Source organism: Saccostrea echinata, unplaced genomic scaffold (genome assembly GCF_033153115.1).
Source record: "Saccostrea echinata isolate AGI-Se365-2 ecotype Australia unplaced genomic scaffold, CSIRO_AGI_Sech_v1 ptg000030l, whole genome shotgun sequence".
NCBI lineage: Eukaryota > Metazoa > Mollusca > Bivalvia > Ostreida > Ostreidae > Saccostrea > Saccostrea echinata.
The window spans coordinates 4,250,097-4,276,304 of NW_026889779.1; the positions used below are offsets into that span (position 1 = coordinate 4,250,097).

The 26,208-nt window shown below is 31.2% G+C and overlaps 1 protein-coding gene across 5 annotated transcripts; it reads right to left on the reverse strand.

The window, feature by feature from the left end:
• Nucleotides 1-1,892: 1,892 nt before the first annotated feature.
• LOC133196231 (high affinity cGMP-specific 3',5'-cyclic phosphodiesterase 9A-like) lies at nucleotides 1,893-26,208 on the reverse strand. 5 transcript variants are annotated; one of them, XM_061332144.1, is made up of 19 exons: nucleotides 25,925-26,208; nucleotides 23,592-23,662; nucleotides 21,399-21,476; nucleotides 20,597-20,640; nucleotides 15,606-15,660; nucleotides 14,700-14,770; nucleotides 14,152-14,260; nucleotides 13,423-13,443; nucleotides 13,137-13,157; nucleotides 12,495-12,552; nucleotides 11,131-11,205; nucleotides 9,453-9,539; nucleotides 9,117-9,304; nucleotides 8,769-8,925; nucleotides 7,964-8,077; nucleotides 7,359-7,463; nucleotides 6,479-6,607; nucleotides 5,336-5,428; nucleotides 1,893-2,752 (listed from the first exon to the last, which is right to left on the reverse strand). In XM_061332144.1, the coding sequence occupies exons 1-19, from the start codon at nucleotides 25,991-25,993 to the stop codon at nucleotides 2,708-2,710; spliced, it is 1,590 nt and encodes a 529-aa protein (XP_061188128.1). In that variant the 5' UTR covers nucleotides 25,994-26,208; the 3' UTR covers nucleotides 1,893-2,707. The 5 variants fall into 5 exon arrangements, with proteins under 5 accessions (XP_061188128.1, XP_061188127.1, XP_061188129.1 ...); XM_061332143.1 differs by lacking the exon at nucleotides 7,964-8,077 and adding an exon at nucleotides 8,529-8,645; XM_061332145.1 differs by lacking the exons at nucleotides 7,964-8,077; nucleotides 13,423-13,443 and adding an exon at nucleotides 8,529-8,645.

Genomic DNA, 26,208 nt, shown 5'->3' on the forward strand with positions numbered 1-26,208 from the left:
GCAACCAGCACAATGCACACGGGGGACAAAAACAGTATAGGTCACCCGAATCACTCAGATAACCTAAAATTAGATAAACTTTGATACGTCTGATGAACACAAATGCTACAAAAGTGGCCATTTCTAATGATAAACAGACTCAATTTATACACTTTTTCTGCAAGTTACATTGAACGTTCACAAATGTCCATGGTTAAGGTTCTAACACAGTCTCAGTTAATAAGAAATCTTTCAAAATGGTGCCGAGAATGAGCTTCTAATGTTTTTCCATTACAACATAAGCTATATGTTGGACAGGAATTATACATTTTTTTTCTAAAGGTGACCCTGAACTTGTCAAAATGACATTGGTTTAAGGATACATCCTCTGGTCATTAGTAATCTTTGTGTGAAGTATCAATGGTCAATACGCTTTTTTGGTATTGTAGAATCAAATTATGATCCCCAGGGGTTGGAGGACACAACAGAGGGTCAAAGTTTTGCACAAGAATATATAGGAATCATCTTGAAAAAATCTTCTGCTCAAGAACAGCAAAGCCATAATTAGTCATATTATTATAGAAGCATCCTCAGGTAGTGTAGATTCAAATTTGTTCAAATTTAGGGTGGATAGGGTGGGGCCATAATGAGAGATCAGACTTTTACATAGGAAAACAGAGGGGGATCTTTAAATTCTTCTGTTTAAGAACAGCTAAGCCATAATTAGTAATATTGATATGGATGCATCCTGACGTAGTGTAAATCAAAGTTTGACCCCCCCCCCTCTTTCAATACTGAACCGATTTCTGCTTCTTCTTAGCCAATGTGCTCACGTGAGCGATGCGTCTCTTGTCAGTAGAAAGTTATGGACCAAATAAAACTTTTGCACAGTGACCTTGAATTTGCCCAAATGTCCATACGTTAAGATGAGACACATTCTCACGTTATATGTAATTTTTGTGTCATGTTTGAATTTACATTTTTTCCTCCATTACAAATTTATGAACTGGACAAGACTGCATGGACGAATGAACTGACGGACAGGGAAAAGGACGGAGGGACAAGGTGATTGCTAAATATTAAAGCTCTTCTATACATGTATATATTTATGAACTTGATAAACATAAATCGCCAACTTCTCTTGTTCAAAAGTTATAAGAAAGTTTAAAGTTTATAAAAGAAACACAGAATGACAGTGACAAAAATGACGGGTTTTCAGACAGAACAAAAATCACACGTCCCTCGATCTCCTGTCTCAGGCCATAACAATGACTTCATAGGAGCCATCATTTGAACAGAAAATTTTGTTTTTTCATTAAGGGATTGACATGTACTTCATGGTAGGCAATGCGGGTATTATTAGTAGCAGAGGGTTAAACATTTAAATAACGTTAACTTACTTGAAGCGAACAGCAGGGTTACCTAGGCATATTAATAGCCAGAACCGGTTAAGTTGATTGTAATTTTCGAATATTGATTCTGCAGAAATACCCGTCTTTCGGTAAAAGCATCAGTCCAAAGAATCTCAGCTTAGTACAACAGAGGTTTTAAGAGACAGACCGAAGACACACAGCTAAACTCATTAGAAAAAACATTTGGAATATAGATCTGAGGCAAACAGAATCTACTCTTAGACTACTATGCATATAGAAGTAGCATAAAAATAGTAAATCTCAATAGTCGTTTTTCTATAACAAACATTTCACTAATGAAAAAAGAAAGGTTGGAGTTATTTTACTAAAAATAAGATAAGAAATTCAGTATTGCATTTTTAATTTTATTGATACTTATTAAAACGCTAATGGAAAGGAATGATGGGTAGAATATAAAACTAAACATTTCTTCTGAAATAACAACCTTTATTCTAATCATACAACAATTAACAATTTACAAAATAAACTAAAACTGTATGATATTTAGATAAAACGTTGTCTTTAAAAAATTCTTTCAGAAACAGTTAAGTTACAGTAGTAGCAGTGAATCTGTAGTTGGACGGATAATCTAATAGGGCAAGTGTGAGATAAACTAAACAACAAAACCTGATAAAGCTGAGAATATATAATAGGCATTTATGCAGGTATCTTAGAGTTGTAAATTGAATCTCTCAGCACTTCAATAAGTATAATAAACCAGTTCTGATTAACAATAGTTTATTAGTGTATTTATACTTTTTAGAAGAGGTATCAAGGTAAGAGAAATAATCCTATTATTCCCATTTTAATTTTGAAATAAGTTTGTAAAAAAGAAAATAAAAACTATGTGATTTTTTTTTCAAGAATTTAAATTCAATTCCTCTTACACAACAAATGATTACAACAAAAGGTTAGCTATTTTGTAGAGTAAAAATTAATTTAATAGTGATCAAAATATCACACTTATATGGGAAATACATTGTACTAAATAATGAATGTCTATCATAATGGTCATGCATCACAGGAAAATTTTCAACATCGGATACACTGACAGTTTGTCCTGACTGAAATTACTGTCTTAATTTTTGGCGCCTAATTATTTATAAATCATGAGATAAATATCAAGTAAATCTTCTAGTTTCTATATTTGATGTCGACCTTCTTTTATACAATCTGATTGTATCAATGAGGTGATTGAAATATTCTACAGTAATTAATTGTATCTACATTGGTGAACCAAAAAGGTAACTCTTCTGAAGGTAACGAGTGCTTGTACTAGGACTTATAGTGATATTCCAGGTACACCTTTATGTCTCTCATTTCTCCGTCACAGTCTTCTTTTTATTGTTTTGAGATGGGGGCTGCAAAGGAAAAAAATATTTATAGAAACTGTAAATTAACAGTAACTTAATTTAAATTACAATATGAGAAAGTAAGTATTTAATACGATGTAGATCAAATGAAGGCAATAAAAAAGATTAAACTGCAATTTTATAAACTATCTTTCGTCACTGGGTAATAATATAGCTAAATTTGTTAAAGTTGAACGGGTAGACAATTTAAGGAAAATGCCACCATAGGGATTTTTAAAAGCTTAACAGCATTTTCTACATTTTTTCTTCTTTGAAATTAGTATTATATTTTCAAAAAGATTTTAAGGAAAGTTTCATTTCTATTATAAAATGAAAAATAAACATACCGGTGTTGTAGTGTAGGATCCCCTTATAGCCAGCTTTCCCCCAAAATTTGTACTCTAGAGTAGGATTTCCCTCGAGGGGAAATCTCACTCTAAAGGGAGATTTCCCTCTCTTTCTTTCTCAGAGTAGGATTTTCCCTTTTTTATCAATGCTTAAGTTACATCGACAAAAAAATGGCTTAAAGTTTATATGAAAGGCAACTGATTTTTTAAATAAAAATGTGAGAGTTTTCGACTCAAGAATTGTCGAATTGAGAATGAAATCTTGAAATATATAGTTAAATCATCGAGTCTCAACCCAAAATTTTAACTAACAGGAAACTGTGAAATCAGTCACTCAAATAATCGTAAGACTCGATGTCTTAACACCCTCACTTGGAGCAGAGGTACCTGTTTGTTGCGAGTTTTAATATATCATGCCATCTTTAGTGATTTGATAGTTTGTTTGCCCTCTAATGGCCCAGTATTTCATCAATGGATTGATCCTTTTTCAAAAAGTGTGTGAGAAAATTTTAAAATTTATGTTATTGATAGGTTCCACAGGTTGTATGCACAGACGGCCCAGCGAATAATCCTTTCAGGCGGCTAAAATAGAACCAAATCCTGGAAACGTTTCGCCCCCAGCGGTGTAATATTGGATTTGAACGAAGAGAGCAAACACTCTCGTAAATCTTTGGAAAATTTCATTTTTTTTTTTTAGAAATAAATAACCCATTTTAGTTCCATGGCAACGACAGCTATTTTGGATATTTAAACACCAGAATCTTGGAGAGACAGTTACACGTCAATATTATGTACAAGCTGTTTGAAATACAAATGGAGAAAAAAAATCTATTTAAAATAAAAATCTTATTTGTTATCACTGAATGCAGTTTAAAATTTGTTCAACCAATAACATTGTACCATTATTTTTTTCAGAAACCAGACTGACCTGATGAAAAGAATTAAGTTTTTAATTCTTCTAAAGCATTGGTTGGACGATACTGAGAAAAATAAGATTTAAGATTTTCAATTTTCATATTTCGTATGTTTCAATGGAACTGGTTGCCATTTTGAAGAACGACTTATAATTATAACAATATTTTGCCCCCCCCCCCCCCGAAAAGTACAACCAAGATATCTTACTGGGGAGGGATTGGCTCTGGGAGAAGTCGCACTCTATGTAGAACTATTACAAAGTATAGCATCCCCCCCCCACCCCGGAAAATGGAATCTGATGTGAGATTTCCGTGGGCGGGGAATCCTATTCTAGAGCCAGTTTTCCTGAGGGGATTTTAGAGGGGAAAACCTATTCTACATGACCGGTAATAGTATACATTTAATGAGATATATCATAGCATAGTTATACTCCTAAAAAGTATTAATTAGGTAATTCTTGTCATTAGGAAGTTGAAAATGAGTACAATTTTATTTAGAAATGCTCACCTTATCATGTGTACAGGAAATTGCAAATTAAAAATACTATTGGTATAGGCCAAGTATGCATTAACTTCTACAACTATTATCAACTGAAAAGGTTAATTATTAAATATGGAGATAACAAACAATAATCAATCTCAAATGGCGTCTCCATATGAGTGAAAAATTCTCGAGAGGGACGTTCAACAACAAACAAATAAACAAAACAAAAGTCCATTGAAACAATACAAAATAACGGGGCGCAATATCCACCCATGGGAATTTCGACAGATTGTTGAAGACTTCATCTCCAAAAACTTCATAGATATTGTCAATCAGAAACTCAAGCATCTTTTTTAATATCTACTTCAGAGTACTTGTGTGTACAATCAGAATGTTTTTAACAAAATAATTTTGCAAATGAACAATGACAAGGTAAGTATAAATTTAAGAGTTCCATTTTTATTGAAGAATGCAGCTGTCTATGATGTCAAAAAGCTTGGAGTTTAATTTATCGTGGGGGATAGTTGTACAGAGTGTTGACAAGTCGTATGTTTTGATGTTATTGATTTTGGTAAAATTAAGTAATTTAAGTTATATAGGAAAATTCCTACAGAAAGAAGAAACACTTCGAAATTCACTTACTGTTAACTAAAGAATTTTTGTTGAAAAAATTTGTGTATAATTTAATTATAAACCAAATGACAGATGTATGTAAAATATACAGATATATGTGAAATATTTTATGTATGTATAATGCATACTTCTGTATTAATATGTTCCCTACTCTGTAAGTGTAAAATGATAATGTGATCTGATAAGCCAATAAATAAGCAAAAGAAAAGCAAACCGGTGGCATGGAGTTTTTCTCTTTCATATCCTCATAGCGGTCACGTGCTATCCTCAATGGTTCCACCATAGTGCTGTCAATAACAGGGAACAGCTGCAAAAACATCAATTTGCAAATCAGTAAACATGGTAAATTTTTAAACATGTACTTCTGCATCAATTTGACATTGTTAATGTTTATCAATTATTTTTGATTGCGTCTAAGATGCGACTAAAAAGATACAAACGAGTGGCCTATTAAGAAATATTTGGCTTCATCTTTACATAAAACTTCATTTCAGTTTAGTTACTAAGTACACGTAGTTTATGACCTTGCTGAAATAAAATTTAATATACACATGAAAAAATAATGAATATTAAAATGATCGTCTAGATCAGTTATTTGTTTTAGTGTTATTTCATTTATCTCACTTTAAATGAAATCATAATCAGTGTTTAGTATTAATGTCAATCTCTATGTCTTTTTTGTAGGTTATTGGAGAAAAAACACCTGTTTTACAGAAAAAATACATATTAAAATACTATTTTGAGATTTAAGCAGGAAAAAACTATCTTAAAGTCGACAATGTGATATGTCTCCAACTTTTTTTTTTTTTTTATATAAAATGTATCTTAAGGTAAATTGTTGCTAATTATCTAGTGCTATCTTAACCCCTTTTTTTTATGTGTGCATGATCTTTGTTTTATGTATGTATATATATATATATATATATATATATATATATATATATATATATATATATATATATATATATATATATATATATAAATATAAATATGTGTGTGTGTGAGGGTGTGTGTGTGTTTTCTTATGTTGTGTCTTTTATGTCTTCTTTTATGTGTGTTTACCATTGCCTTTTGTTCCATCCTTGTGTTTTATGTACATCTTTCTACGTCAAATTTAAGTATGTTTTCTCTTATATGTATATGTACTTCTTTATTTGTGCTAAATGTGTTTCTGTGTTACTAGTCGGTAGAAGATCTTTAAAGTTCGTGTTTTTCTGTTAAATGTATATAGTCCGACTATCAATAAAATTTACTTACTTACTTTACGTTAATTACAATCTTTTTGGAATTTTTAATTCTAATTTCTGCACAATATTTTTCAGATTGTAGTCACAATATTCAGCAGTCATCTATTTACCTTTGCCACTGTTTCAAACATCGGAATAAGGACAAATTTAATGAATCCGATCTGTGCTGTTGGTTTTGTGACCTTGTCTCTGTCCATAAATGGTGCAACAGGTAAGCCCTCCATTTTCTCTCGATCAGACTGAAAAAGCAGATCCAGATTGAAAATATTTCATATTCATATATCCATATGTCCACACTTGAAATTAAGTCCTGGAGAATATTGTGTTGTTCAAAAACATCGATTTACTTGATTATTAGATACAAAGCCAAACTCAACATGTAAATAAAAGAATTTCTTAAAACAAAAAATATTGGGTTTCTTTTGACTGAATACAACATATGATCTTCTGGAGAGTCTTTGAAGCTAGAAAATTGCCTTGATTACTTGTCTGATGTATCTATACAACAAATCAATACCGGTCCAATTTTTTTCTGCAGGTATTAACGAGAAAAAAAATGCGCAAATTAATTTCATCAAATAGATTTTAATTTGAAACCAACTGACATCGAGGATAATGATTACAATGGATTAAATTCATCTTTGGGTGAAAGTAACTAAGAGGAAGAATAAGAATATATTTAGTCACACTCGTGGCGCAGTGGTTGGAGCGTCTGTTCTAGAGTCGCGGAGTAAGGAGTTTATCCTTACGTCGCGGGTTCGAATGCCAGTGCGGTACATGTAGACCGGTCCTTCGGATGAGACCGTATAAACCGAGGTCCCGTGTCGCAGTAGGCGCTGTCAAGAAAAAGATCCCTCACTGCTCAAGGGCCCTGAGTGCCGAGTGTAGGTCTACATTTGCAGCCCTTCACCGGCAAGTTGTGGCATCTCCATATGAGTGAAAAATTTTAGAGAGGGGCGTTAAACAACGAACAAACAACACTTCAAATACCTGATTGAAGTATTCCTCGAGAAGACAATCAACCCAGGGTTCAGAGACCTCCATAGGCCGGACTTCATTGGAGATGTCACAACACTTTATCAGCACCATTTTTAACTACAAATGCATAAGGTATATCTGTCAAATGACTATCAGTGGTAGAAAAATCAGTTTTAATAATAATGTGCTCTTGGTATGCTTTATATTTTTAATTCGCAAATTGACAAAATATTACAAAACACTACAATATGTTGTTAAATTTGTCGATTTACTTTTAAGTCACATTCTTCAACATTCATTGTAATGTACATGCATTGATAATACAAAGAGAAAGAAAACTACACATGCTACATTTCATGCAAGCAAAAATGACCAGAAAGATACATTTTAAAAATGTTCAATTATGATAGTACAAATCATGAAATATGAATGAATGAAAGTTAATTAAACAGAAATAGATTTACTCATCTGTAATTGATTTGGTGAAAAAGTGGTAAAACGGAAGTTCAAACAGCTTTAAAAGAAAAGATTGGCAGGTTTTAAGTAAAAAGGATAAAACAATTTTAAAGGAAGCAGGTATATGACCGGACGTGATGAAATTTATAACATCATATTACCGAATCCAAGTGGGATTTGTTTTCCCATTCAAATTTTTTAATATTGTTCGAAAGGGAGTCCAGGATTTCTTTGTGTCTTGCCATATCTGTGGCTAGAATAAGCTGCAACATTCCCTGTTATACACAATACAGATCATAAATGGCAGAAATAAGCAATAGAGGGTGTAACAAAAGTTATCATTTTAATTGGAGGTACGTCATATTCTATAAATTACGACAACAACTTTACATGATCCATCCAAATAACAAACACCGACGACATTTATCCATGTCAGTTTGGAAGTTAGTACCGTTATATAACAATGTTCCTGTGTTCCCCCGCTATAATCACCCTTATTCTCCGGCTAATATATATATTTTTTAAATTAATATTTATTCCCATTTTTTTAAATGTACACATGAGAAGAGAAAAGACAAACCAAATAAAAGAATTTTAAAGAAAGTCAATTTAATGTTTTCTCCAATATCATTATCAGATAAGCAAACACAAAATCGAAAAGAAAACAACAAATCAACTACACTCAGAACTCCAAATTTACAGACACTGCTGCCCTCTATTTAATACCGTATCGAGGCTATCCTTGTTCTTGTAGTCAAATTCGGGTTCAAGTTTCATTTTAAAATTATCCATTATTTCTCCGTGACGTGCCATATCCGTGGCAAGAATCAACATAGTTATGCCCTTATCAAAATAAATGAATACTATCGGTGTTAAGTTCACATATATAAAATTATTTTTATTTACATTATTTATTTAGTCAATACATAAAATGTTATGTATAGTGATAAAAGATCAACCACTTACAGCACGGATCCTTTTGAATGTATCTTTATCAACATTTGCAAAAATATTGCACTCTGGATTTGACAAGATTTTAAATGCAACCGCACAGTGGTGGTTTTCTAATGGTGATATGTCATTGTATCGAATGGCCAGTTCAGTCCTGGCATTTATCTGATATCTGAAATTGAATTAATTATCTTCAAAATATTAATGGGAATGGTCTTATTATAATGTTCTTTTTTCTCTTTGTATCTTAAAGATTTTTAGACTCGAAAGTGGGGAATTCTTGTGTAGAAATAATACATTTCATTTAGCCTTATAGGAATAAATAAGGATAAATTTCAGGCAATTATTTCCGAAAATTCCTACGTGTTATTATATCCGGGATGATCCAGATCATGGCAAACGCATGCCGTCATCAGAATTCCAAGATCCTCGCGGGTCATAACCTCCCACAAATGACACAGATGTATCATTCCATACATCATCTGAGTGACGCAAAAGCAATGTCGGAAGTTGTGAAATGGGTTATTTCTGTAGTTTTCTTGTACGCACAACTGTAAAAAGGAATTGAATCAATTCATTTTGTCGAGTCGTAAAATCTTCCTTAAATATCACAGAATTAAAAAAAAGAGCCTAATGATCCTAATAGAAAACAATCTCGCTTCCTCGGTTTTATAACCAGCATATTTTTGAAGAACTTACAAAAAATCTTTTCAATGTTATTGGATTGATATTGAACTCGGCAACAAGTCCAAGCTCATGAAACATGTGTTCAAGCAAACTCAGCATCTACAAGAAAAAAAGCAACATTTGTTAAAAATGAGTAGAATGTAAAATATGAAGAAAACGAACGGTGACCAATATCATAAACCCAGTAAAAAGTACGAGTCGTAAACAGGACAAAAACAGGGACTAATTGTAACGCCAGATTTATATGAGTAAAATCATAATTTGTTTTTTATTACACTTGCGTTAAAAGGCTCAAGTGAGCTTTTCTCATCAAAGTTTTCCGCTCTGTGTATGCCCATATGTATTCTTGCCCGGTAGAAACTTTTCACGTTTTCATTTTTCCTAGAACCACGGATTTCAACCAACCAAATTATTATGGAAGCACTTTAAAATACGATAATTTTAATTCATTCTTGAGCCCATGCGCTTAAGCTGACCACAGTAGTGTTTTAGCGTTTTAGTTGGAAATGTGTTGCTTTCCCGAAGATTTAATAGTAGGGATGGCAACTGGTAACCAGTTAACCGATTATTCGGTCAGAATGATGGTAATCTGTTACAAAATGTGTAATCCGTTGGTCGAAAAAAATGTATATTTGAACGCAATTTCATTAAAAATTATTTCAAATTACATGTATATTTTTAAAAAACTTTGATTGTTGATAAATCAGCTGGGTGTCCGTAACTTTTGGTTAAGTTAGTTTGGAGGATTGAGTATAATTAGGATCTCTGGGTTGACTTCTGTCGGTATTAGGTCAGTTTCTGAAGTGTTAATAACTGTTTAAACGCGTGTTAGTGCCCAGTTTATTCTTAATTTTTTTAATAATGTGTGAAAAAAAATATAAAATCATTGTTGAGTAGTGCAAAAGTCATTATTCAACTGCTTTCAATGCATATCTTACCCCGTATATTCTGTGCATGTGTCAACATAGATTTTTAACTAAAAAAGTACAAGTAATCAACTACATGTATTGTTCTAATAATGGCTTCAATCAAAATAAACCTGTTTCACCTGATCTAAACAGTTATTTATATATCTGATTTATACATGTATTAGGCATGCAAGTTTCATTCATATCGTCTTCGAATTTTACCGATGTCTTCTTAGTTATTTGTGTATATGAATAAAGATCTTGAAGTAAAAAAAAAATAACTACATATATAGGTATATCAACGTCTTTTAATACGATCAACCGATTATACGGTTGAAACATGTTGCGGTTAATCGAATGGCAATTCTATACTCGATTGGCATCCTTAGTTAAAAGTCATTCTTTATTCATTAATTTAATTTAGATTTTAACTTAATTTGGAGCGACAAGAAGAGGATCTTTCTTTTACATTTACAGTGACAGCAAAGCTGTGATAGGTGAGCGTTGCGGGCAATGGTCCTCTTCTTGGTATTTTGGTGGTTAGAAGAGTTTTGTCAGAGTATCCGACTTATCGCGTAATGTGCCTTGTCACTAAGACATTATCTGTTCTGGTAGTAAATAATTTTGCTATAATTTTGCATATTGTCGAATTTTTCTTATTTTATGTTACTGAAGGGCGGAGACACAATTAACCGTGTTGTTTCCTTAATCCTTAACAAATTATGCTCAGAGATTTACCATGAGTGTGTATTCATTATTGTACATTATTCTGTTATTCATACCTCGTTTGGTTCCCAGTGCCAAATATCAAATGTAGGTTGCTTGAGGTACTCTATTGTTTCTTGCGAAAGTGTATACTGCAAATTAAATATCAAAATTAAAAAAAAAAATCAGTACAAACATTATATATATATATATATATATATATATATATATATATATATATATATATATATATATATATATATATATGATTAGTAATTTTATAAAATCTTTAAACTACGCCTTTCTTCACAGAAAACATAACATGTCAACCGCTTCCGTCATATAATATAAAAAGGATCATATGGATTTGTTCAAGGTTAAAATTCATTTAAGAATTCGAATTTGGATAAAAAAAAATATCAGTATCAAAGCACTGCCAGTAAATTTGTAAGAACGGTGTTTCATATTAAACCTGTCAAATACATTGAGTAAAATGATAACCTTTTTCAAGTACACGATTTTGAGTTCCAACAAAGGTTTTGTGTTCGTTATTCTAAGTTATGCGTTCACTATTCTGCATCCACATACTGCTAAAACTTTAAACTAGTAAATTTGCTCCAAGGTAACACACTTAATAAGATTAAAATATCTCTATGTGTTTCTTTCCTTTGTCAAATTTCCATATGATTCTTTTATGAATGCTTCAAGCATACAAACATTGCTGCAGCATGATTATTATCTATGTAGCGCTTTACCTTTCGGTAAGTTGATAAGGTTTGTTTTCTGTTCATTATATGTGTGTCCCTGCTACAAAAGGATCAAAAAATTACGAGTTGATTAACATCAAATTACCACTACACTGATACCATGGGCAAAATTTTCACCATCTCCCTTTTTAATTACAGATGCAAAGCAGATGCGAATGTTTCTTTTTGTCCTTGTTTCTCACTGCACAACAAACAATGATACAAAACCGATCCTTGTAGCAGGTACTTGCATGCAGGAAAAATACTTCAACTATTCATTTTGTTAGAATAAATGTATTTAACAAATTTTGATAATTTTTCTAAGAAAATTTAACGAAAAAATCTTTAAGATAAGAGTTTTTTCTGCAAATGTTAAAAGTCACAATACGACACAAAATGCTGGTTGAAGAAGGTATTGGTAAAATATGTGTTAGGGTATACTTTTTTATATTTTCTTAATCAGTGGTTTTTTTCCCCTAACATATGCAATCTCTCAAATGAAATGTGTGATTATGAAAGTACATCAAAATCGCAAGCAAACAGAATGAACGAAATAAATATTTTATCGAAACCCCCAAAGTTATAGTCATTTTTGCAATATATTTTGTTACTCAGTTTCATTTAATTTGCTTGTGATTTTTAACAAGGAGTGGTTGGACAGTGCAACATCAAATGATATGATGAAAACGCTTTACCTTAGGATACGAGGGAACATCTCTTTTTAAACTTATCTTCCTCTCGTCACTCAACGAACTATAAAAATGATCAACTGTGTTACCGAAATATACAGGTCTGTCCAAGGATGTGTTCATGCGTTGAGGGTGAAGAAATGAGAAAAATACTAAATAGTCTACAGAACAACTAAACAAAGACAAAAAATTCGCAGCAAGCTTTAGATTTTTACATGTTAAACAAATTAGTAGGGTGAGAGTGTAAAATTTGCTCCAGGGAAATAACGAGTGGTGTACTATAAAAATAAATGAGTGGTATACATAATACAAAACAAAACAGTTCTCAATATAATGACATATAATGTTGGTTAGTATTTCTCATACAGAGAACAATATTTATAGCAATAAATTTTTAACATTGTTTTTGTAAATTAGATTATCACATTCACCTTTATTCTTTACAATAAATTAAAAATTATTGCAATTAATTTATAAATCTAACTCTAAGACTAAGTAAGGAAAGATAGAATACGAAAAAAAGTTCAAATAAGGTGTAGCAAAAAAGAACATTTTGCAGTCAACTGAATTTTGTAAATTTTAGTGGAAAATTAAAGGGTTAGGTTTGGACTTCATTTATTAGATCTCAATGCATCAAGGATACTTTACCTGACGGGATGGGCCTCATCGCTATTGATATAAAGAAATTATTGGAAATATGTTTTGAGGTAAAGGGTCAATCCATTCTTTCACATCTAAACTAATTTGGCCAAAAATAATACTTGCTGGATGCATAGTGAAGAATTTTAGTTATCAAGCACTACTTTGCACCTTCGGCTGTATTCATAAACGGTATTGTTGTGTTTAAAAACTAAAAGTAGGAATGTGATAGGTTTGAATTTGAAAGATGCTCTTTGATAATATGTATACCTTAGAAGTTTGCATTATACTTTACCTGACTGTACTGGTATCATCACTATATATATAAAACAATTTTTGGAAACAAGTGGTATATTGAATAATGATTTTCAAGTCTACAAAATCTAGCAACAGTTTGGAATTGTTTACTGTTTAAATACAAAAGATTCTAAATACCTTCTGAATAAGAAAATTTTGTATTTATGATATTTCTTATTTGTCAATTGTGTCCTAAGAATATTCTCCTCGAAGACCCCCAAATTAAAGTGCTTTGAACTGACCATGAACCTTAATAATGGTTTCCCATTTTGTCAGTCAATATTACAGTGTTCATTATATTTGAGAAAATAATTTGAAGCTTTAATCAAAATTGAAATATCTCTTAATATTCAAATCTAAAATTAAGTATAGCTCGATTGGACAACCAACTGTTCCGTTACTTTAGGATAAATATTTGGATTCCGTTCATCAATTACATGTTCAATTATTGTATAATTTACGTCTGTTAACCTGTAACTGAACTCAATTATCCAGAAGCATTACCTACAGTATTCAAAAATAATTCTCTGCAAACAATGTTTTGTACTAATTGATGTAAAAACAAAACTTTTCTTACATTATGCACGAATATACAATACGAATAGAAGACGTCGGTACGAAAATCTTGAAAATGTAACATAGTGTTTGCATACCTTAGCTATAAAGTGGAAAACAAGAACCATTATTTGGTGTCCTTAAAAATATTCAGAGTTTAATTGATACTTACCTCAATCGGTTAAAATCAACAAATTTCTTTTGAGCATTCCAAATCTGATCTTTAATATCTGAGATGTCCCTTTTACATTTTTCAATTTCAACAGCTTTCAGGCCTTCCACTATTGAACAAAAAATATTGCGAATACAAATGGATGGTCTAAATTTTCACATTTATTATTAAGTTTTTTGTTAATGCCAAAGAAATTGAATCGTTGCAATAAGAAAGGTACAGAAAAGGATGTCATTATTATATTGTGTTTCTTAAGAAATCCAAAAGAATATGTTGGCTTATTCATGATGAATCAATAACTCCAAATACTTATACATATATGAAAACATAAACATATATAATAATAAAACATAACCTTATCTCTATATACTAATATTCTAAATAAATATATGCCTTAGACTAATCGGCGCACAATTTAAATCAGTCGCCGTTTGAGAAATATTAATTATCTTACATATATTCATATCTTAAGATTGATATCATGAATAAGCGTACAATTTACAATGCCTTCTGCTAATATACTTAATATTCTTTAATACTGAACTTACATTCCATTTTTCTCTCTAATGCACTCAAACGTGTGGCTATGTCTGTCTTCATTTCTTCAACTTTAAAAACCCTTAACAGGAAATTACATGAAAGTTAAATTTCATAAAGTACATTAAAAGATTGGAATAATTGCAGATTTTCAACAAAGAAAATAAAATGCGTCTGTATTTAAAACATTTTCCAACAAAGATTTGGATTCTGATACATTAAAAGGCATCCAAACAATAACTTAATGAACATAAAAGAGAACTATTGCGAAAAAAACAGAAAGGAACCGATGTGGAAACTCACGTAAATGTTGTGATGAACAGAATAATTAAATGTACTTTTGTAACGTAACTTATAACAGAACGGAACAGTTTTTGGTATTCGGGGGTAAGTTGAAATACAAGGAGTACACGAGGTAATTTTAATAGAGGAATCCAAAGTTAACAAGTGGCATGCATACCCGGGATTTCGCATGATTTTAATTAAGAAGGTCATATTTCTTACAAATGTAATGTATGAATCCAGAAAAAAAAAACCAAGCTTAGGAACAAACTGTATCTAAGACAACTTTCGTCTTCACTATTCACATTTTCAGTTATTCAGAAATACAGTGATTTTATCTAAAATCAGGAAATCCCTGTAGATTATATAACTCACCCCTCTTTTGATAAATGACTGTGGGGTGAGAAAAGGGTTTGAGTTCAAAACTGTACATAACACAATATATAAGCGAGGTGTTAATGTATCCTCTATACTTTTCGCCGTAGCTATGGTGATGACCTTTGACGTAAACTTAAGATAAAATCTAAAATGTCAATAGAGGGCAATTTTGTTTCTAAAAATGATAACTTTTTGAAATATTAATCCCTGCTTTTTTTCATTCAATGACAAAAAACGTCCAGAAGCACACATCTTACTTGTTGAACTGGGATGCTACTTGTGACAGAACTTGAGTAAAAACTTCTCCATCTCCTGCAAGAAATACAGGTAAATTCAGTAATGTGTATAAAAGAATAATTACTTAAGACGCCGGAAATCCTGGCCATTTACTTTTGGTTCTCTCACGATGTCTGCATGTTGCGTTAAATATTGTCTGCACGACACATCGACGGAGAGGATATATCTGGGAAACATATTCAGGAAACCATTTGAAATGGAATATAAAGTAGGAACATGCGAAACCTTGAATTGTTTAAAAATAAAAGAAATAATTGCGACTCTGATATTTAGGATGATATAGCACCTATTTATGCATAAAACTGATTTTTGGACTTAGATTTTAAAGAATTGAAAAGGAAGTTACAGATCAAGGTGAAGATAAAAGTATACCTTAAGCTCTGAAAGGTTTGTAGCAAGAAATTAAAATGCTAAATATGAAATCATACGGCTTATATTGATAAAGTACATCTTGATTCGAGTGTTGTGTTTTGCAAATGAAAATTTAAAAAAGGGGATATTTAAAAGAAAGTGTACAAATTATAAAGTACTTTTTCTGTAGATATCTTTAGCGTTTCATGATATTTTGTAAGAATTCTTAGTATTTTTATACATCTTGCTATTTTTCGACATTCATATGTAAATGGAATAGAAGAAATTTCAAATAATACCATGTTGATAGCAAATGTTTCTCTTCATTTTCATCTCTTCTTGATATGTTACGTATCAGAAATCAAGATTACAAGTGAAGTTCACACTAGGATTGTTTTTATTCATAAAGCCTGTACTAAGAGACAACTCAAGAAACTATCCATGGATGCTAAAAATGGATTTCTAAACTTGATAAAAAATCCTTACAAATGAAGATACATTGCCGAATCTATAAAATGCTTTACCAAGCCCCTATCTTTACTCCTCATAAAAACATACCTGCTCTAAAGGAGAAACATCAGACGTAATGTGCTATAGCATATTCTAGAAATTGTGTAAATCAGATGTGGATTCTCAAAAATGCCTAAGAACTTTAAAATCAACAATTTTTTTTAAAAAGTCAGTAAACCAAGTAACTTCAAAACGTACAACTTTTATACAACCATTACTCAAGATAAATTAAAAGGTAGACTTTAATATCATAGACAATTATTGCTTCTCCAATAAAAATGGAACTCGGACATTTTCATATCTTGTGATTGGTCAACAAGATTACTTTATTAGAAATCAGATATTAGAAGGATGCTGGAGTTCCTTATTGAAAAAACATATGTACATATGTAGTCCTCTGAGACTAGCGTTCCAACAAACTGTTAGAATTTCGATTACCATTAAGCATGCTCCTTTAATAGCCTACCTGTTTTTATATTCCTATGAAGCAGAATTTATTCAAAAACTTCTTCATGAGTACGAATACACTTGTTGTGGCCTTCAACATTTAGAAACATTGACAACGGTTTATCAATTAATTAAAGTTACTTCCATCCACACGCCGACTCGATTTATCGAGGTGAACTCGAAATAAGAGATATCACAGAGTCTGCCACATCTGTTTCATATTTTGATATTTTACTGATTATTGACGATAAGGGTCAACTACCAACTTTAAATTGTATGGCAAAAGAGATGACTTAACTTTTCCATCGTCAATTTTTCTTATTTGTAGAGTATTATTCCGCTATCACCTGCATATGGTGTTTACGTCTCCCAATTTATTCGATCAAGAGCATGCACTGAGTACGATCAATTTTTACACCGAGACAAGCTACTGACAGATAAATTGATGTTACAGGGATTCCAACCACCTCCTTTAAAGTCACTGTTTCGTGAATTCAACGGTTGTTATAATGACCTTGTTTGCAAATATAACCTATCATTGGGTAGTTTTGGTGCTCACGTGTTTCATACCAATAGATAGGCCTTTGTTTTTATACTAAATGTGATTTCCGTCTTCATGATCAATACCTAGGTTTCACGGTGGGTGTGACTGGTTGTCAGGGGATGCTTACTTCTCCTAGACAACTCATCCAATCTCTTAAAATTCGGCGGGTCCGTGTTTTATGTCCTGTTCACAGATTTATATTATTTGTAGATTTTATTTTAGATCAATCGCTGTTGGTTATCATCACTATTTTTAAATTCTAGATATTTTTTTTTTAAAATTCACTTTCAAATAAAACACTTTTCATACTATGTTCCATTGAAGTTTAATGTATTATTTCATTCTTTGACCAAGCACATTCTAAAATGAAACTACCGAAAGAAAGAGTGACTATTGAACGTTGTTAGACGAAGGAGTGTTTCCTTTTAATTATCACATCTATGAAAGTAAATGATACTTTATTTAATAATCATTGGACCAGGAAGTCTGAGAACAAAGTTATAATGTTAGACTATCCCTCTTTCACTATTATCTGATACTAGTATCTCTTTTAATAGAACATGCCATTGTATACCATTATAATATACCGTAGTCAATTCAGACCTTATTGGAGGCAAAACTCTTTTTGACATCAATGATACGTAACTGATTTCGTTGCAAGGTTTTTAAAAACCAGAATTTCTACATCACAGAGATACAAATACCTGGAGGCTGCAACATCGGATAGAATCGTGACAATGCACTTTATCAGGAAGCCTAGCTTTCTAGAATAGAACTAATGAGCTTTATTACTCCATATATACAGGCCTTGTTTCTCTTATATTTTCATTAACACTATTATTTTGACTTGGAAAAGCAGAAAAAAATATGTCAGTGATAAAAATAGCCAGCTACATTAAACTTCTACAATAAATCTGTTTTTCCATATCCACCTTTATTTAATCTTTGTAATCAATTTCTTGGTAAACAAAAGTATACCTAGAACATTCATCCATCTGCCTGAAATTCTTCACATCTGAATTCAAATAAAGTTCGCAAAGTTTCTTTGAATATATGTTCATTTTTAAAATACGATTTAGGATATTACATGTAAAACATTCAATTTCGAATTATATTTATTTGTACTGCTATTTTTGTTTGTATTGTTAGCATCTGGTTTAACTTAAAATTGATTTTCAATAGCCAGCCACATTAAACTTCTACAATAAATCTGTTTTTCCATATCCACCTTTATTTAATCTTTGTAATCAATTTCTTGGTAAACAAAAGTATACCTAGAACATTCATCCATCTGCCTGAAATTCTTCACATTTGAATTCAAATAAAGTTCGCAAAGTTTCTTTGTATATATGTTCATTTTTAAAATACGATTTAGGATATTACATGTAAAACATTCAATTTCGAATTATATTTATTTGTACTGCTATTTTTGTTTGTATTGTTAGCATCTGGTGTAACTTAAAATTGATTTTCTTGTCATTCAAAACTTTTAAAAAATATTTAAAGTAGCTTTTTGGTAATAAGATAATCAATCTAATAAAAATCAGACCTTTTATCTCGCTCTTCCTAAATCTACTTGTCGCTCGTACACGAGCGACAAATAGATTTATGAAGACCGAGATGAAAGGTCCAATTCTAATTAGTTTTTTAAGTTAATGAAGGATCTATGTCTTTTGTAAACAAATACGAACAAAACTCTTCCATTTAGATATACTAGATGAAATCCCGCGCAAGCGCGGGGAATTGAATTTATAACCTACCGACAGAAAATATATCATAGTTTCTACTGACAGCCTACACGCTTATAGAAGGAAGAAATACTTTGTTCAAAATCACACAGGAAGTTATGTACGTCTCCACCCCCACCCCACCCCCTTTTTGTAAAAACCTGAAAAATAACAATTTCATTTAATTGGTGTTTATTGTGAAACCTGTAATATAATGTTATGGATATTGTACTTCAGATGCTCTTATTTCATTTCCGCCAAGGATAAAAGAGCGAATAAACATGTATGCACACTTTACTGATAAATTGATGGGGGGGGGTAAAAATTCACAGGTACTTGGGTCTTGGTTTATAAACATGTATGTATCTTATTGATATGCAAAAAATGTACTTTACCTTTTTTACATCTCAAAAAAGTACCCGGTACATACATATTTATATACCAAGACCCAAGTACCTGTGTAAAAATTAGCTGCTTAACGCCCTATGAATAGGCCGAGTATTTGATACAAAAGACTGTATTCAGAAAAAACTGAAATGTATTGATTAAAGCACAAAATTTTACAGCTTTAATTATATTTGAATATATCCCATTCATTAATTTTCTCTTTTTTATGTAAGCAAGTTTATTACGAAGTACAAATTGTACTTCGGGTACGTTGCCACGATGCTCTCAGTAAGGAAAATACAAATTTTACCGATAAAGTTACAAATTTTACCGATAAATTTATTAGAAAAACCTACTACATATATATAATAGTCTTTCGATATATAAATATATTCACAACTTATAGTGTTATCAATGATTTACCATTATTTCAATGACCATTCACACAAAAGTTTTTTTTTTTTATTTTCATGCTATAATCGCCTCGTTTTTCTTTTTAACTTCGGGCTCGATGCTATCTGATGTTCTAGAAGCTTCCGTCAATATTAAGATCGACGAATGACGAACATAATTTGCACATTTCCCTTTTTAATCGGTTATCACAACTTATTTCTTTTATATCATTTAAATCAAGTTTTGATTGAATAATATTTTGATTGAATAATAAAGTGATGACGTTTTATGAAATAAATTAACGATTGCTTGTTGTCAGTTTCATTAAAAACTGCCAGTAACTTAGATCCGCCAACCGGAAACGCCACCGTACTCACGTTTTTGCTATTTCATGGCTGTTTATAGAAAATAAAAGTAGACTTTTAATTTAATGTACGACACTTACTATGCGAGTGAAATCTAAATATAGTTTACGGACATCATCCTGTATATAGTGTATTGTTAGAGGAGTAAGTAAGAACTCTGATGCACCCGTTTCGGAGTTTATTTGCAAAATTTATTAATTTATAAGTATAGATACTTCGTAAGTTACCTGTTGTGGGCGATGGCTCTTTGGAAGTTACCTTATATGGAGAGCTGAAATGAGAAAATATGTGTACTTTCACACAAACTTTTTTAATGTAAGTGGTTAAAGATTAATACATTTTTTCTGAAGATTCAGTGGTAAAAATGTGTCTGGTCACAATTTAGATGATGTGATAAAATGGTGAAAAAGATTTTTTTAAACAAGAAACCTCACTGTATTAATTTACATTTGCTTTGCGTTTCAAATCAATTAAACAAACCGCATAACGGTATGCTAATAGACAAGGAAATCGATTTTGTATTGATTCTGTTACTTTTTAAGACATTATTTAAAATCAAACTCAACTGAGGCTGCTGTGAAATGATATATTTTGTATTCTGTCCCTAATTAGGTTTCTTGTCAATAGTTATTGTCGTCACTTTTAATGAAGCTGTATAACGTCTCCTTGGATTTGTTACCTTCATCAATTTTCCAGTTGTCATCAAACAAAAAAATTATAGTTAGTTTGCATCAATCAATTTCAATTATTTTTCAAATGATCGTTGACTTATTCCAGTAATGAAATATTTTTAATACTAGTTTATGGTTTCCTTTTTATAAACTCAGCTTCACATATGGAGGTTTGGTTCCTTTATTTGTCGTTATCAAAACAAAACATTATACGATTTTTTAATGCTCCTAAATTAAACATCTTTCCGGATATTAGACTTCCTGCAGTTAGGTTCCATTTTGTTTACAAGACAGCCGCGTAGTTCGATTAATTAACGTAAGATTTTTTTTATCATTAACGTGCGAATTGTAAACTTACCTCTGTGTATTTATTGGCATTGTTGGATTCAAGGAAACAAAGGCTCCGGTGGAATCTCTCAGAGATATCTCGGCATATCTGAGAGATAAAAAAAAAAACAATAATCACTAGAAACATTATGAAAAGCACATTTTTACTGCTCTGATAAATGCAAATATGATACGAATTGTAAGGATATTTATCAACACGATGGGCTAAAACAAACACCTTTTACTTGTATACACATAATGCAATATGCATTTTCTAAACAAAACCAGTTTGCGAGATTCTGTATTCAAATCTAATTTTAGTATAGGTTTCCAACATATTTAAAGGAATAGGTATTCATATATAAAGATACAAATTTTGTTCTTATTAATCTTTTGTTATCGATACGCTATTACCACTCTGTTAAACGACCATTTGCAGAGGTCAGGAAAATCACGACGCATTATTTCTTCAGAAATTATTCTCTATTTATCACATGTACAGTGGACAAATGCAAGGTGATAATTTATCACAATCTGACACAGTGGCCATGGCAATACAATAACAGAATGAAAGCCATCAAAGAAACAACAGTTATATTACAACTAAAAGGTCTATATAAATGGTTAATATTAAAAAGGAAGGAAATGAGACTCCAAATTGTTATGTGGAAGGAAATAATGCCAAATATATAATTACACATTTTCATTCGTTCTGTAGAACACGTATTGTTTCTATGGTGACATCTATTAGTCACCACAACAAAATTCCTCTCATTAGATCTCGCTGTTTCTTATTCTGTTGACTTTTTTTTTCTATTGACGTCATAATTTCGAATTAATTAATTGAGCATTGTTGTCTACAGTCGGATTCTCATCGGCCTTACTAGACAGTGCTTTTTTTTTCTTTTCTTCATAGGCTCTCAAATTAAAAAAAAAAGAATCATTGGTCGTATTTATCGTGTAGTAAAAAACTCATCAGAATTCTTTTAGTCTTCCTCTGGGGAAAACGGTCCGTCGTTCTGATTTATGCCCCCGCTTTTGAAAATTGGAGATGATTAATTTGATCCACATTTCTTGTAACGGTAACTAAAGTTCCCACTAATAATTAATTGCCTTATGATCAAATGAACAGAAAGAACAACTCTTTTCTGTTTATCTGAAGGCAGTGTAAGTTGAATCAAATAATCACATTGGGCCAATCTACCTCGGGATGGTAGTCGATAAAACCCGAAGCAATTCAGCTCATTAAGATATTAGCAATCCTTTATAATCATCTAGATAACGCTGAGTTTACCGTCAACATGATCAATATGGTTATTCCTCATCAATTTTTGAGAAAAGTGCCCAGGGATACAAGATGAACAATGTCAAAAGTTTTCTCAAATTTATTTCAATTTATGTTTCTTGCCTCAATAGAAGGCTAATTAAAACAAAAGACGTTTCAATATCCCATAAATCTATTCCGATTGGGATAAATGAAACATGCAATCCGCTCAAATCTTTAATTATGTTGATGAAAACATTAGATATTTTTCCACTAAAATTGCATGCTGATCATACAGTTGAAGAAGCTCGCAAAACGATACAACTGTGTCAGTTTTCTAAACATTTCCGTAACATTATGCTACAATGTTTCCGATTGACTAAAGAGGCCTTCTTCCAGAATCTTTATTTTCGTGTACAATTAAGATTTCGAAAGTACTATCAATGTCCATTGATTTTTTTTTATATATATTTGGAAAAGACAATCTAGGTAATTATTTCCCTCTATGTTGTCTTTTTAAATATAACGTAATCAAAATATCCAACCTCCAGAGAAATGCATCATGATACAGCATTTTGGTTATAAATCTGTTTTCAAAGCGATGTTTCGACTTAGGTGTTAATTTCTAAGGTATTAACAAAAATTCACTTACTTGTGTCGTCATTTTCACACTTAATCACAGGTTTTACCTTTTGGTTGGAAAAAGTTTACACAAGCTTACGACAGTATAGAATCCACAGCAATGGGAAATTATAGGAAACAATTGTGTATATTTTTTTTCTATAATCTTTCAGCATACACATATATACATATCATTATATATGATATTTGTTAAGGTGTTAATGATAATATAATATCGGTTAATAGAGTGTCTATCATAGTTTAATTCCGTAACTTAAATTCTTTAGCTGTAATAAAATATAAATAAAGAATTGGTACATCTAAAAATGGATATCTTACCGACTCACTCCAGCTGCGTGCGCAATCAGGTCGTGGATATCCCTCGACCCACAATGTCTACTGAACATTATCTACAAGAAAGAAATCTCATTTTTGGTGTAACTTCATGGTCACAATAAATAATTTTGAATCTGAAAATAATAAAATATAAAGCCACAAAAAATGGAAGCTCTAAATCATCTCCAGTTATTGGGGGGGGGGGGGAGGGAGGGATTAGAGAACATAGGGGTATTGTCTTATTTTTGCATGAATTTTATGACATATTTTACGATTTCATTTTGTAATGTGAAAATATTTATTTTTACTGACTTTTACTGAGATGCATTTTTTGTTTTGTTCTATGCCTTCTTTATAAGCTCTGTCTCTTTTGTTCTTTAATCATGAAATACTTTCAGGTTCGTGAGAACTAATTTCAATAAAGGTCAATGAGAATCAATTTGTCACAGTTCTTTTGGATCAGGGAACAATGTTTCCGCAGGTGGCTCGTTATTAATTAGAAAGAAACATAGACTTTGTATGTATATAATCATTAAATCCTAAAATGTTTGAAATTTCCATTAAGCTTCATAGAGATTATTCCACATCAACAAAGACATGAAAGATTGAGTTATCTCTAATCTAAATATGGCTTCTAATGAGCTCCAGTAATGTATTAAAAAAGTCAATAGTCCATTCATGTTTCCATGGTGACTGCTCGAAACAATGATCATAAAATAATGAAGACAAATATGTTTTCAAATATAATTTAAATACCAAAGTCATATCTATTTCTCACGCTAAGTAAACCTTTTGTAGACATAAAAATTAAACAAAATGTATAGAGATTTTAAAAAAAATATCTCATCACTGATTTGCGTCTTTTGAATATGACAGATTTACAATATAGTGTTTTGATCTTAATATGTTTATTTACATAAAGCGAATGACATCTTTTGATAATTTGTAGATCAATTTACAGTATCATATCACCATTCTGTAAACACTTTTATTTAACCTTTTTGATTTCATTTTCCTTTTTAAACAAAATTTTACCACATATTAGGATTAAATGAATTTAAATGATGTACTTTTTGGTATAAAATGTGGTGGCGGTGAAGGGGAGATTACATGTAACTATACATTGATATTTTTCTGAACTATTAAAAGGGAACGAATTATAAATCAAAATAAAATAGTTTGCTTCTTAAATCTTTTGTGAAAAGTTTCTGCTATTCATCACTGCACATTGTGTAATGGAGTTTACAATTGCATATGTTCAGGTGCGTGAAGAGATGTAAGCTATATTTTTTTTGTTTATATATTGATAAGAATTACTGACGACGATGCTGTTTGCCCATTGCTCTGTATCCATGGTTCAAGGTTCCGTTTTTTAATGCAAAGTTTTGAAGTTCACTCATTTATAAGACATGCGTAAAGCATTTTTAAATCTAAGATGTTCATGAAGCCCCGCTAAAAATAATTTCTTTAAAATCACCGAAATTATGATAATTTTGATTATAAAAATTTTAATAATTGTTTCACGTACATATATTCCCCAAAAATTCGCTTCACCAAAAAACAACTGTGCGAGAGTATTTTTCCTACATAACATTAAATAACGCGAAATGTCCTTTGTTCTTACATCGATTAACAGTGAAAATTTCAATTCTGAAATAATGAATTTGCTAATGTTTGAAGAAATATGGGCTAATTTACACAATTTGTATTTATCTTACCTATCGATTATACCACTCTGAATGTTATTTTTATGTTTTATTTTTAAACGGCTTATTAGGTTCAAACGATAATGTAATTATATTTCGACAAACAGCTGTGAAAGTTTAAATACTTAAGATATTCTCTCCGTACACTTATATACAATATTTCAATATTGTGTATTGTAGAGAGAGAAAAAACCCCCCAGAAATGCCATCACCACTGTCATACTGCTAAAACGAGTCCTCTAGTACAGAATATATTTAAGAATCATGAATTCCAAAATGGCTCCTCTCCATAAATATATATCTTATAAATATTGTCTAAACACAAAATCAGTTCAATGATTACTCATCAAATTTGAAAACTACAAAAAGTAGCTATTAATGATTTCATTGTTTTATCCTAATATTTTTTAAAAGTTTTTTTTCAAATTCCTGTAGATCAAAGATCTTTTCATAGAGTTTCTTCTTCCAATTACACACATTAAGTCTTCATAAAACCCTATCAGTGCCTCTTAATTTTGTCTTTGATAGTATCACGATTAATGTAAAGTTTGGCTTCTCAAACATGAAACATACCCTAAAAGCTTCAGTCAAGTAACAAAAACAATTCAATAGAAAAAAAAATCGACATACCTTTTCTTTCTTTCCATCAATGTCCAAAAAAACCGTCTTAGTTGGTTCTATTGATGAAGCGTTCCCCATGTCAGCGTCTTGATAATTGATAAATATCAAAGAATCACGTCACACAAGAAATTTACATCATAAACTGTTACATATTTCACTACATTCTCCTAAAAATAATCTTTGATGTTCTTCGAAGAGTTCTCTTATTGAGCGCTTTTCGCTCTACCAGCCCTGAAAGAACAGTGCGGAAAATGTGATTGACTCCAATAGTTGCCCATTAATTATCATCTATC